Genomic DNA, 17,624 nt, shown 5'->3' on the forward strand with positions numbered 1-17,624 from the left:
TCACATGATCCATACATGTTTTGTGATAGACTTTTATCAGCTGGTTAATAGCACCCATGCCTCAAGAGTGGAAAGAGGGTGCAAAGGGGGTGAGTTGTGCGGAGAGAAGTTGGGTTTGCTTCCGGTGAGAACCGCGTCCCCAGATCTCTGCTGAAATGCCATTTGCTACAGTGTGAAAGGGGGAAAAAAAGCTCCTTCCTTTTTTTCCATGCCGGCTTTCCACAACCATTTTAACAGCGACGTCTTCTGCTTTTCTGCTGCCGCTTTTATTTTTATACGATTTCAGCCCTAATGCATAGTAAACGTTTTGTACAGAGAGAGAAAGAGGATGTTTCATCTTGCAGCGTGTTAAAACTGCCTACACATATTCACAGGCAAAATACTTGGCATTTCCCCCCTGCTCTCCTCACCCCCCCCCTTCCAAAATGTGACCTTTCGTGAATAAATATGAGAGAGACCACAAAGGATTGGCTTCTACCCGAAACCCTGGAGAGCTGCTGCCAATCAAACTTGGCTAGTCGTCTCCCACCTTTTTTAGCCTGTGGGCAACCTTTGGAATTCCGACACACTGTGGCGGGCGCAGTCACAAAATGGCTGCCGCGCAATGCTGCAAAAGGCAGAGCCAGCTATGGCTTACCTTCAGTAAAGATCCTTGTGCTGTTGCATCTAAAAAAATCTCGACAGCCGATCAGATCTCCGGTGGCCAATCAAAAGCCTTGCTGGACAAAAGCCCTACCTGGTCCCACCCACTTCCTAAAAGACACGTGACAGGTGTCAGCAGCCGCCATGTCGGGGACCCCTGAAGTTGGCGATATTGAGCTTGGTCTGATACAGTAGAGGGCAAGTTTATGTAGTATCCGTGTCACAGTGCCTGTGAATATGTTGGGCTTGTGGTTGAAGGAAAACGCTTTCAGTCTTGTGGGTTTTCTCTGCCTTTGTTTAACCTGTGCTCCTTTGCTTAACTGGTATAGGTGACTGCTGCTGCGGTGAGAAGTTTGATAATGGAGTCTTAGACACTCAGGGAGGTGAGAGCGAAGCCCCAGCTGTTGTCGAAATGATGACGGGCGAATCCTCTTCCTTCCCATCGTTACATAAGACACGCACAAAAGCATGCGGCCCAACACCAAAGGAGGGGAGGGGAGGGGAGGGGAGGGGCCCCATCAGGCTGAACGAAGACAGTCAAGAGAGAGCGAGCTTGCTTATGTGTGCTTTTCCCCTGAACCCACATTGGGTGCTTAAATGCTAAACTCTGCTTCCTCACGGCTACGTATTTCCATGTCCTCGCTTATGCATGTGCCTTACGGCGGCTGCGGAACCAAACATAGCACCGGAGCCGAGATGGTGCTTTCCATCCCAACCCTCGAGACAGAAATGTCAAGCTTTTTACCTCCAGGAAATGCAGATCCTCAGCGTGAATTGTGGAGTGTGCTCACGTTTGCAGACGTTCACTCGACAGGCTGCATTTTTACTTGCCTTGGTGGCACTTTGGCTGCAGCCAAGAGGGGGAGCCGCTTCCAGTCAGTAGGGAGGGGAGAGGAGCTGTCGGAGAGTCGCATACGTACAATCAGGGCTTTTTTTTGTAGCAGGAACTCCTTTGCATATTAGGCCACACACCCCTGCTGTAGCCAATCCTTCAAGAGCTTACAGGCCTCTTCTTACAGGGGCCTACTGTAAGCTCTTGGAGGATGGGCTGCATCAGAGGGAGTGTAGCCTAATATGCAAAGGAGTGCCTTCTACAAAAAAGGCCCTGCTTCCAATTATTAGTTTGGCATGGATCCCAAGAGCCCATTGCACTCATAATAAGGTCCTTTTATGCTCGGACGGGGTGGGGTAGCTTCTCTGGTTTCCACTGACTTTCCTCCCCAGTATGCCATGCCAACCCATCCCTGCCTTATTGTTCTCAGGAGCTACTTTCCAGCTGGGATGAGGGGCTGCAGCTGGAAAAGTGGGGGGAGGGAGCCCAGCAGTGAGAGAAAAATGCTGCCCAGAGTTCTTCCAGCCCAAGCTGGTATATCATTCTTAAATAACTGTTAATTTTATACCAATAACAATACTATTTACAACTCAGCTCTCATGTATCCAGAAGGCTACTAGAATCCTCCAGTTGAATCTGGCGGAGTACACCCACAAATGGAAGGGAGGCCATTTCCCCTTCCTATGGCAGACCTCTGACTTCTTCCTCATCCTGTTTCTGGGTATGGGTGTGGGTTGTGGGTGTGGTAGAAATGTTAGAACCAGGGCTTTTTTTTGTAGCAGGAACTCCTTTGCATATTAGGCCCCGCATTCCTGATGTAGCCAATCCTCTAAGAGCTTACAGGGCTCTTTGTAGAGGGCCTACTGTAAGCTCCAGGTGGATTGGCTACATCGGGGGGGGGTGTGGTCTATTATGCAAAGGAGTTCTTGTTACAAAAAAAGCCCTGGTTAGAACCAAGCGCTCTGTGGATGGTAATCCCTTCCATTTGTGGAACTCCTGCGACGAATTGAAGCCCATGACTGGGGTGCTCCTTAGATTTTGGTCCTCTTACAGTTCCCACTTGCTTTGGGGGGGGCTTTTTCTCCCCCCCTGTATTGGAGTAGCATGAGGGTCACTGGCTTGCTTAAACACCAAATGCCTTCCTTTGGTTGAAATACGCCTGTATTTGCGATAGACCAGAGCTGTACAAGCCACGCTTCCTGAGTGCAATGTCATTAGACTGAAGAGCACCAATGTTATGCAGGCAGCCGAGGGTCACAGCAAGTGCCTTGTAGGCAGTCCTCACGGCCCCGCATGCTGTAGCTGTTCCAGCATCAGATTCTCACTCACAGCCAAATTCAGTTTTTTTCCAAAGAGAATGCCCGCGGCCCGTCTTCGTAACAGTTCACAAGTTCATGTCGCACCAGCGTTCAAACGTGGCAGCAAAACCGTTGGCGCCTCTTTTCCTTGATACTTACAACAATCATGGTATTACCCAAGGGGTCGGTTGAAACATTAAGAGAAATGTATTCCATAAACGTATGTCACATTGCATGTGCTGTTCCTGCCTCATGGAATTGAAATTATGCGGTGTCTCCCAAAGTCGGTACTGTGCTGTGTGAAACCTGTGAATGGAAAGCAAAGCAGTGCTGGGTAATCATCAAGCAGTGGTGGACTCATTCTTCCCCCTAAGAATCTTGTGGGAACAGCTTAAATTTGCTGACCATCTTATCCTCCCATCTTTGTGGTCTTTGCTCCGACTGCCCGTCTACCGCGAAGGGACTAATGGGAAAGTTCTCCTTGACCAGTTTCTCCTGTCAGTAGAAGAAGAAGAAGCATTGCAGATTTATACCCTGCCCTTCTCTCTGAATCAGAGACTCAGAACGACTTGCAATCTCCTTTATCTTCTCCCCCCACAACAGACACCCTGTGAGGTGGGTGGGGCTGAGAGGGCTCTCACAACAGCTGCCCTTTCAAGGACAACCTCTGCCAGAGCTATGGCTGACCCAAGGCCATGCCAATAGGTGCAAGTGGAGGAGTGGGGAATCAAACCCGGTTCTCCCAGGTAAGAGTCCATGCACTTAACCACTACACCAAACTGACTCTCTGCAAAGACATGCCCAGATTTCACCCCAGGTCAAGAATAGGGTCAAGAGCAGCAAGAAGTCGCAAGGACTCCAGCCACCCTCATTTAAGCTGCCTTGAACCAGGAGGAAAGGGGAAGGATATATACTTGCCAAACCTCCCCTCCCTACTGGCCTCTTGGGTGAGAGTCCCTCCCAGGGCTTTTTTTGTAGCAGGAACTCCTTTGCATTTTAGGCCACACACCCCTGATGTAGCCAGTCCTCCAAGAGCTTACAGGGCTCTTAGTACAGGGCCTACTGTAAGCTCCAGGTTGTAAAGGAGTTCCTGCTACAAAAAAAGCCCTGGTCCCCACAAACACAAATATGTGTGTGTGTGTGTGTGTACACACACACATATATTGGCCACTGTGTGACACAGAGTGTTGGACTGGATGAGTCATTGGCCTGATCCAGCATGGCTTCTCTTATGTTCTTAACACACAGGCTGACTTTTCAAGAATAAAGGTTTTGGATTATGTTATTAGCTTTATTTATTTAAATGTTTGTATTCTGCCTTCCTCTGTGGGTTGAGGCCACCATCCAGACATAAGTGCGTGTAGCTCCCTTTCTTTCTTGGCAATTCAGCCAGAAGAATTACAGGGTCTGGAGAGCCAATTTGGTATAGTGGTTAAGAGCACAGCCTCTAATCTGGGAGAGCCAGGTTTGATCCCCCACTTCTCCACATGCAGCTGCTGGCGTGACCTTGGGTCAGCCACAGTTCTCTCAGAGCTGTTCTCTCAAGAGGAGTTCTTGAAAGAGCTCTCTCTCAGCCCCACCTACCTCACAGGGTGTCTGTTGTGGGGAGAGGAAGGGAAGGAGATTGTTAACTGCTCTGAGACTCCAAGCAAAGGGCAGGGTATAAATCCAATCTCTTCTTTCTCTTCTTCCTGTTGTGATTTGTAGCAACTGCATTACCTCTCTGTGATTTATTCTTCATCCCCTCAACCTAGGAAACTATCTTGTCATGCGCTTCAGTAAACTGACAGAATCGGTAACACTATTGAAACTGAAATACAATCAAAATGCCAGTGTGGGCACCAAGCTAAGATAGAACTTAGGACCGCAGGGCCCAAACATTTTAAACCTTCTGTTCCCCAACATTGGCTTCTCCCTGACAAAATCTTTTGCTTCCACGTAAGGATTTTTCCCTGCACGGGGGACGTGGGAAGCCCCTGATTTAAATACAAGCACCCACATGATGTCACGCTCATTGTGAACATTACTTGAGGTCCTCCCAGGGCTTTCCCCTTCAAATGTGATCAAAGAAAAACCTCCTTCGGTCTGTTTCAAAGGAAGAACTGTGGAGCACCTGTGGGCATGAAGGATAGAAGGGCAAAGCTATGCTCCATACTCCACCCTCCCTTTAAAGGACTTTCCCTCCAGCGTAGCCTTACTGTACCTTTACAGTACAGTTTCAGTGAAGGAAAGGGGGGTGGGGACAGTGGCACCAGTAAGTAGCTTAGGGGCAGGGCATGTGGGCATGGTTCCCGCCCACTCCCATCTGCAGTTACTGCTCCAACCATAAGCAAAGGCACATTTTGCAGCCACTGTGAGGAAGCAGCCCTGATTCAGTTCTCTCGCGGCACTTTCTCACACTCTTTCTACACTGTGTCAACCTGTGCAGAACTCGATTCCTGACCGAGTTCTTCAGAAAACAGCAAATGCTAATTGATACGGTACATGAAGTGATGGTATCGCTTTACTCTGCTCTGGGAAGACCTCAACTGGAGTCTTGTGTTCAGTTTTGGGCATCACATTTTAGGAAGGATATAGACAAGCTGGAACGGATCCAAAGTAGGGCGATGAAAATGGTGAGGGGTCTGGAGACCAAATCCTATGAGGAAAGGTTGAAGGAGCTGGGGATGTTTAGCTTGGAGAGGAGACAGCTGAGAGGTGATATGATCACCATCTTCAAGTACTTGAAGGGCTGTCATATAGAGGATGGTGCAGAATTGCTTTCTGTGGCCCCAGAGGGTAGGACCAGAACCAATGGGTTGAAATTAAAAGAGTTTCCGGCTCAACATTAGGAAGAACTTCCTGACTGTTAGAGCGGTTCCTCAGTGGAACAGGCTTCCTCGGGAGGTTGATTTGCCCCAGGATTTTAAATCAATATCGGGAAAGAATTTTTCTTCAAGACCGAAGTTGGAAACGTTAACGTGCCATCGTTTAGTTACTCTTTAGTCAGGTGGTTACAGGGATAAATACCAATGTAATGACTGGATTTTTTTGGCTACAATGGAATACATAGAAGTTTTGATGCATTTTCTTTCCACAGGTATGACTCTGCCCTGTATAGTCGCTGGAGCAACTGGTCCACCTGGAGTTCCAGGTCCCCCAGGACTTGCAGGTATTAATGTCATCCCATGCCAAAAGGCATATAAGCTCAAGATCGTATCTTTTGCATAAACGTCTGCACTAAACTTGTTTCATGGACAGTTTCGCACTTTTCCCCCCATGAGTGTAATTTGGCACTGCTGTACAACCACTTGCCAGCACTTCTGGTCATCATTTGTATGCACATCACGTAACAAATCTGGAACTGGGCATGTTCTTTTTTGAGTATTTTAGGGGATTCTAAAAGCCATTTGAGAGAGCGGGGGGTTCTAAGCTAGGAAAGGTAATCCCAGGGAAAGTGTGGGTTTGGGAACGGAATGGTGAGCCCAATTTGTGGCATGTGCCTTCTTAAGGAAAGAATTATTCATTCAAGAATTAAGCTACAGTAGTTTTGATGGGCTGCATTTTATTGCTGCCGCCAGAGAACACCAGGGCCCTATGAGATCTTTTACAGTTCTACAGGGTCTGTAAGGTAGAGCCCTGTGGTGCAGAGTGGTAAGCTTCAGTATTGCAGTCCAAGCTCTGTTCATGACTTGAGTTCGATCCTGGTGGAAGGTGGGTTCCGGTAGCCAGCTCAAGGTTGTCTCAGCCTTCCATTCTTCCGAGGTTGGTAAAATGAGTACCCAGCTTGCTGGGGGAGGGGAAATGTAGATGACTGGGGAAGGCAATGGCAAGCCACTCTGTAAAAAGTCTGCTGTGAAAACGTTGTGATGCAACGTCACCCCCGAGTCGGAAATGCCTTTACCTTTTAGGGCCTGTAAGACAGAGCTGTTCCACCAGGCCTTTGACTGAGGACAGCGACAGTTGCCGAGTTGGCTCCTCTCTTATCCCCTTGGGGGTGTTCCCTCCCCCGATACAGTGTCTGGAAATCTAAATTGAAGAACATTAACAGGACGGCATCGAGGTTTATAATCTGTTTCAGTCTGAATTGTTTTATCAGTTCTTAAATGTGTGTATTTTCTCACCCATTGTTGTACATCGCGCAGAGCTCGACACCAGCCAAGATGGGGCAGTTCGTCAAGTTGAATGAATTATTTACCATTTAAAACATGTGTCTGCCACCTTTCTACAAGACGGTGAACATAAAGAACCTTAATGCTTCTGAGCAGTTAAAAATGCATTGAAAGCTATAAGGCAATGGAATTGTTAGAACATGTTATTTTTGATTGCGGTTTATATCATGACATCTGGAAAGTCCTAGCCAAGCCACTTGTCCGTGCCTATCCCGGTGGCAAGAGAGTGATGCTCGTGTCAATTACGTTTGCGGGCAGGAATCCAAATTTGACTAGGAGGGTCGCTAAATTTGGCCGGATGGCTTATCGAATTAGGGAAGAAATAAAGAAGTCCAGATAAGGTTTTTAAGTTTATCCTTGCAGCTAGATCCAAGCGGGCAGCCGCATTGGTCTGAAGCAGGAGAACAAAGTCAGAGTCCAGTGGCACCTTTAAGACCAACAAAGACCACTGTACCCTACCGCCTCGTCTGAAGAAGTACGCATGCATACGGAAGCTCACATTCTGAATGAAACTTTGTTGGTCTTAAAAGTGAGACTTGACTCCTACTTTGTTCTTTAGTTTATCCTTGGTTTTTAGCACTAATTCTAGATCTTCTGAGTTTTAAATGTTGTATTCGTATTTTATGATTATCTTAGGTGGGATGTACTTTAACTGTATAATTATTCTGCCCTTTATTGGTTATGAACTGGACTTTTATGAATTGTTTGCTGCTCTACGACCGTTATAAATAAATGAATTCACATAAGACAATTCAATGAAAAACACGTCAACAATGCCAGAAGGAAGGCCAGTAACCATTATTGGGGGTATGCAGAGGAAACAAAAAAGTCTTCACCTGCTGGAGAAGGATAACTGTTTCCATCGTGCCGTTTTACTGTATTAAGTGTGATGCAGTCTGTTGATTCTTAGGCGACGTTTACGGCGACTATTTTATTGCAGACTGTTTTTATAGCTGTTGTCTCAACTCCCTGCATGGTGAAAACGATATCCAGAAGTTCTGCAAAAATGAAAGTGCCACAAAGTGGGTTTGTCTCAGAATATGCGACATGTTGCTAGGGAGAAGAGTAGATGAGCTTGGCCTTTGCTTCCGACATGCAGGATTAGACACTCTGATACACCCCTGAAAACTCTTACCCTGGGATAGCTCTCATGCAGCAGAAAGTAAGGAGGCTGAAAGCAGACTGTATAGTAGGCAAAAATTACACTCGGCTCCTTTGGCCTATTAGAGAAAAGACCATTCAAAAGGAAGAGTGGCGTAAGGCTCTATTCTGTAGATCTGTTGCATTTTGTTATCCTCCTCTTTCTCCAGAAACCTCAAAGTAACCTATGTAATTCTCCCCACCTTGTCTTAATCCCCCACAACAACCCTGTGAGGTAGGTTACGAGAAGAAAAGGTGATTGGACCATGGCGGTGCATGAGTGGCAATTTGAACCAAGGTCATCTGAAGTTTATCATTTTGACAGCTGCACCATTCTCTCACTAGCAGGGCTTTGTGGGGGGGGGGGGATGTGGCAGAACACAGTTCCAGAACCCTCTTCGTGGAAGCAAAATTCTCAAAAAGTGTTTCCGAGTTCATGAGGAGCACCCGTATGTTTCTCCTTCATTTCCCTCTCGAGAGTTCCGGCACCTCTTTTTCCAGAAGAAAAGCCCTGCTCTCAAGTTCTTTACTCATGAGAGCTGAAGTGAACAGAGGTCTTGAATCTGCTGGATCTCTTCTTCATGCTGGATGTGAAGCAGAAAGGTGGGGAAGGAACAGATTACGTAAAGCACCAAATAAAGAGAAGTGAGCTTCAAAGGGGCACTGGGTGATGATTGTCCATTTTGCTCACCATTGCTTTGTCTGACACAGGGCCTCATGAGAGGCACCGCAGCAGTCGCAAGCAAGCCAAATGCTTAACAGTCCTTTTTGTTGCTTCTTGGCCAGCTTTATCACTATTCCAAGAACCCTTCCAAATGCAGGATTATGCAAGAAACCTTTTATAATCCCCTGTACAAGTGATGCTCTCATTTTTGCAGCTCCACTGAAGAAGAGCGCATTTGTTTTCAAAACACTTTGATACAAGCAACAAATAAGTGTTTTAAACAATTAAATACTGATTTTGTTTACTTATGTAAGATATTTGTGTCCCAGTTTTCTCTTAATCAGTAGGACTCACCTTTAGCATCTTGTTGAGATTTCTTTTTTCTTGGTGGTTCACCTCCCCACCCCATCTTCATGATGGAGATCTCATTTTGCAGTAGTTCTCAAGCAGTATGGAGAAAGCGTTTGCACAGGTTTGATTAGAGCAGGCACACAACGATTTCAGCTAAGATGTCTGGGAGACAGGTGCAATGACAGCTTTTGAAAACACAAATGCCAGCAGTTACTCAGCTCTGTGGGTTTTGAGCCAATTTGGTGTAGTGGTTCAGTGTGCAGACTCTTATCTGGGAGAACCGGGTTTGATTCCCCACTCCTCCACTTGCAGCTGCTGGAATGGCCTTGGGTCAGCCATAGCTTTCCTAGGAGTTGTCCTTGAAAGGGCAGTTTCTGTGAGAGCTCTCTCACAGGGTGTCTGTTATGTGTGTTTGGGGAGGGGGGAGGTAAAGGAGATTGTGACCCCTCTGAGATTCAGAGTATAGGGCAGGATATAAATCCAATATCATCATCAACATCTCCTCCTCCTCCTCTTGCTTGTTCTAGTTGAGCCCTTTTTCTTGTGTCATCTTCATAGAGCCATGCAGGGAGGGGCAGGAGCTCTATCAGGTGACTCTTTCCTCCACCACTACCCAGCTCTTGAACCTGCAAAGAGAAAGAAGGAAGAGGTTCCCTGTTGCAACTCGCATTCATAAGCCTGCAGTCGGGACACTAAATGAGTCCAGCTTTAGAATCCCTTCTCTTTCATGTAGTCAAAGCATCTGTGGTCCAGCAGCCGTCGCTTGCCTTGGAACTAAAGAGATGAGCTTAGTAGAAGGCCTTGCAGCTCTCTCCGTTGGTACAGTTCAGACAAAAGAAAGTGCATCTAAACGCTGTCGTGTTTCCTTTCTGCCGCCTGTCGTCCTGTGCCGCCAGGAAAGAGCGTGTGACCCAAGTGCAGAAGAGAGCTACTCACCTTGGAGCTGCTTTCAAGAGGGCAGCCATGTAGGTCTGCAGCAGAAGAGCTAGATTCGAGTCCAGTAGCACCTTAAAAGACCAGCAAGGCTTTTGTGAGGTTGATTGATGGACTTACACTCCCTGCAGCCGAATGAGGCACCTTCCTTGAAGACAGCTGCAGAGGGTGGCCATGTTAGGCTGTAGCAGGAGCTGGGCTCAAGTCCTGTCGCCCCTTAGAGACTCACTCACCTGGGAGCATCCTAGAGGATGCAAGAGGACAGGCGTTGTGGGAGGTTGCTTGTCGTGCATTGTGACAATGAACCACAAGTGTGTTTGTGTGTCTGCTTTCCAACAATTGCTATAATGTACAACAATTTATGTACAATGAATTTGTACAATAATGTTGTACAATTTATGTACAACAATTCATGTACAATAATGTAACAATGAACCACAAGTGTGTTTGTACATAAATTGTCGTGCATTGTAACAATGAACCACAAGTGTTTTTGTGTGTCTGCTTTCCAACAATTGCTATAATGTTATGTACTATACTATACTATACTATTATGTACTATACTATACTATTATTGCTATAATGTATGTATAATTTATGTACAATTAATTTGTACAATAATGTTGTACAATTTATGTACAATAATGTAACAATGAACAATGTGTCTGCTTTCCAACAATTGCTATAATGTACAACAATTTATGTACAATAATGTAACAATTAACCACAAGTGTGTTTGTACATAAATTGTCGTGCATTGTAACAGTGAACCACAAGTGTGTTTGTGTGTCTGCTTTCCAACAATTGCTGTAAGGTACAACAATTTATGTACAATTAATTTGTACAATAATGTTGTACAATAATGTAACAATGAACAATGTGTCTGCTTTCCAACAATTGCTATAATGTACAACAATTTATGTACAATAATGTAACAATTAACCACAAGTGTGTTTGTGCATAAATTGTCATGCATTGTAACAGTGAACCACAAGTGTGTTTGTGTGTCTGCTTTCCAACAATTGCTATAATGTACAAAGGTTTAGCTTTTGTGATCTAATAGTGCAGGGGTCTCATGTCAGACCTGAGAATCTCATGCCAAAGTCATCTTCTCCATCCCCAGGTCCCAAAGGTGGCCGAGGGTTCCCTGGGATTCCAGGGCACCCTGGATTACGTGGAGTCAAAGGGCAGCCAGGGATACCAGCGTTAAGTGGGCTTCCAGGAGTACCAGGTAAGGACTTGGAATTATACTCGACTTTGGATCCTAAAATATAAAATGTTTTGAAATAACTGGGAGTTTATTGATACCACGGTGGATCCATCAATCCTCTAGGTAGCTGTCCTTCAATTTAGGTGGTTCTTCTTCAACAGAAAGAGCCCCGTGGCGCAGAGTGTTAAAGCTGCAGTACTGCAGTCCTAAGCTCTGCTCATGACCTGAGTTTGATCCCCGGTGGAAGCTGGGTTTTCAGGTAGCCGGCTCCAGGTTGACTCAGCCTTCCATCCTTCCGAGGTCAGTAAAATGAGTACCCAGCTTGCTGGGGGGGGGGGAGTGTAAAAAGACTGGGGAAGGCAATGGCAAACCACCCGTAAAAAGTCTGCCGTGAAAACGTTGTGAAAGCAACGTCACCCCAGAAACGACTGGTGCTTGCACAGGGGACATTTCCTTTCCTTTCCTCATCAACAGAAGAGCTGCTTCTCACCTGGAGTATTGTGTTCAGTTTTGGGCACCACATTTTAAGAAGGATATAGACAAACTGGAACAGGTCCAGAGGAGGGCGACGAAGAGGGTGAGGGGTCTGGAGAGGTTGAAGGAGCTGGGGATGTTTAGCCTGGAGAGGAGGTGGCTGAGAGGTGATAGGATCACCATCCTCAAGGACTCAAAGGGTTGTCATCTAGAGGAGGTTGTGGAATTGTTTTCTGTGGCCCCAGAAGGTAGGACCAGAACCAATGGGTTGAATTTAAATCAAAAGAGTTTCCGGCTCAACATTAGGAAGAACTTCCTGACCGTTAGAGCGGTTCCTCAGTGGAACAGGCTTCCTCGGGAGGTGGTGGGCTCTCCTTCCTTGGAGGTTTTGAAACAGAGGCTGGATGGCCATCTGACAGCAATGAGGATCCTGTGACTTTAGGGGGAAGTGTTTGTGAGTTTCCTGCATTGTGCAGGGGGTTGGACTAGATGACCCTGGAGGTCCCTTCCAACTCTATGATTCTACTTAAGGGAAGGCTCTGTAGAGTGGAGGAGGGCTTTAAAGGAAGTATGTTTATGTTGTCCTCCTTTACGTAATGCTTAGGAATATTCAACATGTGTTGCCTGCATTGCCTTGTCGTCTTCAAAACAACATGCAAAATAGATTGGTATTGCTGTATACAAACTGTAGAGGAGGGGTCCCCAATGCGGTCCCCATGGGCACCTACAAATGTTTGGTGCCCAACAAATGCTTTTAGAATATGGGCGGAGCTAGAATAGGCTCTTGCCCAGCACAGTTTCTGATTGGCCTTTGGAAATTTGCTGGCTGTGCAGATTTTTTAAAACATTGCTTTGGCAGCAGCTGCCACCAGTACCCAAGGATCTTTGCTGTGTGACTGAAAGCAAGCTGCAGCAGCCATTTTGTAGCTGGCTCTGCCAGTTCAGTGTAGTGGTGAAGTGCGGTGACTCTTAACGGGGAGAACCATGTTTGATTCCCTACTCCTCCACTTGCAGCTGCTGGAATGGCTTTGGGTCAGCCATAGCTCTCGCAGAACTGTCCTTTGAAAGGCAGCTTCTGGGGAGAGCTCTTTCAGCCCTACCTACCTCACAGGGTGTTTGTTGTGGGAAAGTAAAGGAGACTGTGAGCTGCTCTGAGACTCTTGAGATTCAGAGCGGAGGGCAGGATATAAATCCAATATCTTCTTCCTGCGGGAGCCATTTTGTAGCAGCCATTTTGAGACTGCGCTGGCGCCCACCATTTCAAAAGTGCCCAAAGGCTCAAAAAGGTTGTGTGTTCTGAAGAAGAAGATTGAAGAAGATATTGGATTTATATCCCGCCCTCCACTCCAAAGAGTCTCAGAGCAGCTCACAATCTCCTATCTCTTCCTCCCCCACAACAGACACCCTGTGAGGTGGGTGGGGCTGGAGAAGGCTCTCACAGTAGCTGCCCTTTCAAGGACAACCTCTACCAGAGCTCTGGCTGACCCAAGGCCATTCCAGCAGGTGCAAGTGGAGGAGTGGGGAATCAAACCCGGTTCTCCCAGATAAGAGTCCGCACACTTAACCACTACACCAAACTGGCTCTCTTCTGAGACAAAGATATTGCCTTATCTAAGTGAGACTAGGGGCTTCCTGGCCTGCAGTTGTGTCTTTTGGCAACTGTGTTATACCATCTCCTATTCATGTACTGCTTTTGTGTGTTGACACAAGTTGCTGTTTCGACCGCTGTCCTGCTGAATGGGTGATTTTTTATTTTTTTTTACTGTTAAAAGGATCTTAGAATCCTAGCTAAAACATATAGAACAACATGGCTGATGAGTGGCCTGAGTGATGTCTTGGCCTTATTCATGAAATATATGCCGTAGAATGTACTAGCAAATCTTTGGCCCCTGTGATGGACAGGGCTGGAATTCTAGCAGGAGCTCCTTTGCGTATTAGGCCACACCTCCCTGATGTAGCCAATCCTCCAAGAGCTTGCAATAAAGAGCCTTGCAAGCTCTTGGAGGATTGGCTGCATCGGGAGTGTGTGGCCTAATATGCAAAGGAGCTCCTGCTAGAATTCCACCCCTGGTGATGGACCTCCATTACCCACCTATCACAGATTACTGTTGTGTGTGATTAATTGTGGAATAGTATAACGGCTTCAGCATTAACAAAGAACTTTCCTCCCTTAAGGCTTTCCCGGCATTCGTGGAGACATAGGGTTTCCAGGACCTCGAGGGTCTGATGGAACAGATGGGTTACCTGGAAAACTAGGCCTTCCTGGCTTGCCTGGTGCAAAGGGACCACCTGGCGAAGTGCTTGGAGCTGAGAAAGGGCCTCAAGGAGAACCTGGGCAACCAGGGTTGCTAGGAGACAAAGGCATGACTGGAAATCCTGGATTTTCTGGGCAGAAAGGTTAGTGTGGCTTCTTATAAGAGAATTGCATGGGGCAGGGGTGGAATCATGGCAGATTTATTCATTGCTATTAGTAGACATTTATCCATTGCTATTAGTAAAAAGAGCGCTGTCTCACAGAAAGCTGCAGTACTGCAGTCCTAAGCTCTGCTCACGACCTGAGTTCGATCCCTGGTGGAAGCTGGGTTTTCAGGTAGCCGGCTCGAGGTTGACTCAGCCTTCCACCCTTCCGAGGTCAGTAAAATGAGTCCCCAGCTTGCTGGGGGGGGGAAGTGTAGATGACTGGGGAAGGCAATGGCAAACCACCCCATAAAAAGTCTGCCATGAAAACATTGTGAAAGCAACGTCACCCCAGAGTCGGAAATGACTGGTGCTTGCACAGGGGACCTTTCCTTTTTTCCTATTAATAGACATGGGGGCGTGGAACGGTACAATACAGCCCAGTCTCATCAGATCTCAGCAGCTAAGAGGGCTCGGTATTTGGAGGGAAGACCACCAAGGAAGGCTTTGCAGAGGCAGGCAATGTCAAGCCTCCTCTGCTTAATCTTGAAAACGGTGGGGTCACCATACATTTGCTGCAGCCTGACAGCATTAGCAGCCATGACACACACATTAGCAGCCATGACAGCTCAGTGGAACTCCCATGTTCAGAGCTGTTGAGCCCTGTTTGGCACGGCCACTGCTAGGGTTTTTGGTGCGCTAGGTGAGAACCCACTGGCGCCCTCACCCAGAAATTGGGAAAAAAACACCAGAATTGTAGGAGAAATGAAGAAACTTGAAACGATTTACATTTTTAATTTACAGGTTTTATTTTAAATTGTATTTACTTAGGGCGTTTTCGCACTGACCTTAATCGGCAGCGACGTCCCTCTTCACCGCGCAGGATCTGCGCGGATTTCGCACCAATTGCTGCGGAGCACCCGGAAGAGCCGCAAAGTCCCGCGGCTTTTGCGTCGCAAATGTAAAGTTGGTTTTCGGCGAAAACCATTTGCGACGCAAAAGCCGCGGGACTTTGCAGCTCTTCCGGGTACTCCGCAGCAATTGGTGCGAAATCCGCGCAGATCCTGCGCAGTAAAGAGGGACGTCGCTGCCGATTAAGGTCAGTGCGAAAACGCCCTTATTTTTTAAATGTGAGATTAAGCAATAAAAATTGTGAGAATACTAGTTGATCCTTTTAGCTGGAGGTGCCAGGGAGAAGACCTTGTGCATGCGAGAAAGCTGCTCTACCACTGAGCTTTGGCTCCCACCCCATGGCTCTGTTAAAGGAGAGTAGGAAGGATGCATGGCAGCATATAACTTCTGCAGGAGCCAATTTTTCAAAACTGTCATGGGTTCTTCTTCGGCTTTTACGATCGGTTAATTTATCCCTGCCAGCTCTGAGGGGCACAAAAAACATATAGAACGCCGTGGCTATCTTCAACATGAGTGAGGTCTTGGCTTTATTCATGAAATATATGCTGTAGAATGTACTAGCAAATCTTTGGCCCCTGTGATGGACAGGGCTGGAATTCTAGCAGTCCACTTTTGCGTTTCCCAGGTCTGTAACAGACCCGCAAAACCAGCCAGGCAGCATCTGCGTTCCATGGAGCCTGCTTTCCATTGGGGAAGGCAGGCTCCAAGGAGCCCACACGCACTGCACGTGGGAAGAGGGGGTGCCTCGCTGTGCCCCCTAGGCCTGGTGGCACCCTAGATGACCACCTACTTGGCCTACTCCCACACACCGGCCATGAGTGGGAGGAATGCTGGGGCTGAATGTTCCTACCTTCATGCCCCGCATTTGGGCTTCCTGAGGGGTATCTGGTTGACTACTGTGAGGAACAGGATGTGGGAGTAGGTGGCCCTTTTGATCTGATCCAGTTTGGTGCAGTGGTGAAGTGCGCAGGCTCTTATCTGGGAGAACCGGGTTTGATTCCCCACTCCTCCACTTGCAGCTGCTGGAATGGCCTTGGGTCAGCCATAGCTCTGGCAGAGGTTGTCCTTGAAAGGGCAGATGCTGGGAGAGACCTCTCCAGCCCCACCCACCTCACAGGGTGTCTGTTGTCAGGGAGGAAGGGAAAGGAGATTGTAGGCCGCTCTGAGACTCTGTCCTTGAAAGGGCAGCTGCTGCGAGAGCCCTCTCAGCCCCACCTACCTCACAGGGTATCTGTTGTGGGAGGAGAAGATAAAAGAGATTGTAGGCCGTTCTGAGTCTCTGATTCAGAGAGAAGGGCAGGGTATAAATCTGCAATTCTTCTTCGTCGTCGTCTTCTTTTCTAAGGCATGTGCAAGTTTTTGGCAACTTCTTCTCTTCTCCAAATGCGTGTTCATCTTCCATCTGCAGAAAACGCTGTACCTGTGTCATGGTGGGCTGTAGTCCATGGATACTTCTGCCACAAGATAACGCTGATTCTTTTTCCACAAAGAAAAGATGGCTCTTCTTTGTAGTCTCTGTGCAGCTCGCACAGAGCATCCTTTCGCATTCCTTAGAGTGCAAACCTGAACCATGGTACCAAGAGTCCCTTCCTCAAGGTGAACAGAACCATTGTGTGTGCCTTGACATACAGCGCTGGCACTCTCTTGAGCAGGGGTGGCCAAACTCACTTACCGTAAGAGCCACATAGAATAAATGTCCGTTGTTTTGAGAGCCACGACAAGGAAGGAAAGTAACTTTAAATTCATTCTCCAAGCTGCTGGCTTGCTTGGCGTGGAGATGTGATTTAAAGAGAGACATGCCTTCTCCAAGTTGGCAGACAGGGAGGTGGGGGCTTTGAGAGCCACACAGTGTGTGTGAAAGAGCCACAAATAGCTCCTGAGCCACCGTTTGGCCACCTCTGCTCTTGAGCAATTCTGTTTCAACCACCTCCAACATCTGTATAGTTGAAAATTTTTCTTTTCTTCAACTGCCAATTGCTTATTTCCCATTTAAGAACATAAGAGAAGCCATGTTGGATCAGGCCAATGGGCCATCCAGTCCAACACTCTGTGTCACATAAGGACATAAGAGAAGCCATGTTGGATCAGGCCAATGGGCCATCCAGTCCAACACTCTGTGTCACAGAAGAACATAAGAGAAGCCATGTTGGATCAGGCCAATGGCCCATCCAGTCCAACACTCTGTGTCACAGAAGAACATAAGAGAAGCCATGTTGGATCAGGCCAATGGGCCATCCAGTCCAACACTCTGTGTCACAGAAGAGCATAAGAGAAGCCATGTTGGATCAGGCCAATGGCCCATCCAGTCCAACACTCTGTGTCACATAAGGACATAAGAGAAGCCATGTTGGATCAGGCCAATGGCCCATCCAGTCTAGCACTCTGTGTCACATAAGAACATAAGAGAAGCCATGTTGGATCAGGCCAATGGCCCATCCAGTCCAACACTGTGTCACACAGTGGCAAAAAAAACCAACAACAGGTGCCATCAAGAGGTCCATCAGTGGAGCCAGGACCCAAGAAGCCCTCCATTGTTGCCCCTCCCAAGCACCAAGAATACAGAACATCACTGCCCCAGACAGAGTTCCATCAATACCCTGTGCCTAATAGCCACTGATAG

The 17,624-nt window shown here is 47.3% G+C and overlaps 1 protein-coding gene across 1 annotated transcript in view; it reads left to right on the forward strand.

Moving 5' to 3' along the window:
• The window catches only part of COL4A6 (collagen type IV alpha 6 chain), a 340,442-nt gene that overhangs the window by 279,695 nt on the left and 43,123 nt on the right, over positions 1 to 17,624 (forward strand). Inside the window, exons 24-27 of the mRNA XM_060250115.1 lie at positions 972 to 1,025; positions 5,852 to 5,923; positions 11,135 to 11,242; positions 13,871 to 14,092. Coding sequence (XP_060106098.1) covers positions 972 to 1,025; positions 5,852 to 5,923; positions 11,135 to 11,242; positions 13,871 to 14,092 — 456 coding nt within the window. The remainder of the gene's footprint in view (positions 1 to 971; positions 1,026 to 5,851; positions 5,924 to 11,134; positions 11,243 to 13,870; positions 14,093 to 17,624) is intronic.

Source organism: Heteronotia binoei, chromosome 11, assembly GCF_032191835.1.
Source record: "Heteronotia binoei isolate CCM8104 ecotype False Entrance Well chromosome 11, APGP_CSIRO_Hbin_v1, whole genome shotgun sequence".
Taxonomy (NCBI): Eukaryota; Metazoa; Chordata; class Lepidosauria; order Squamata; family Gekkonidae; genus Heteronotia; species Heteronotia binoei.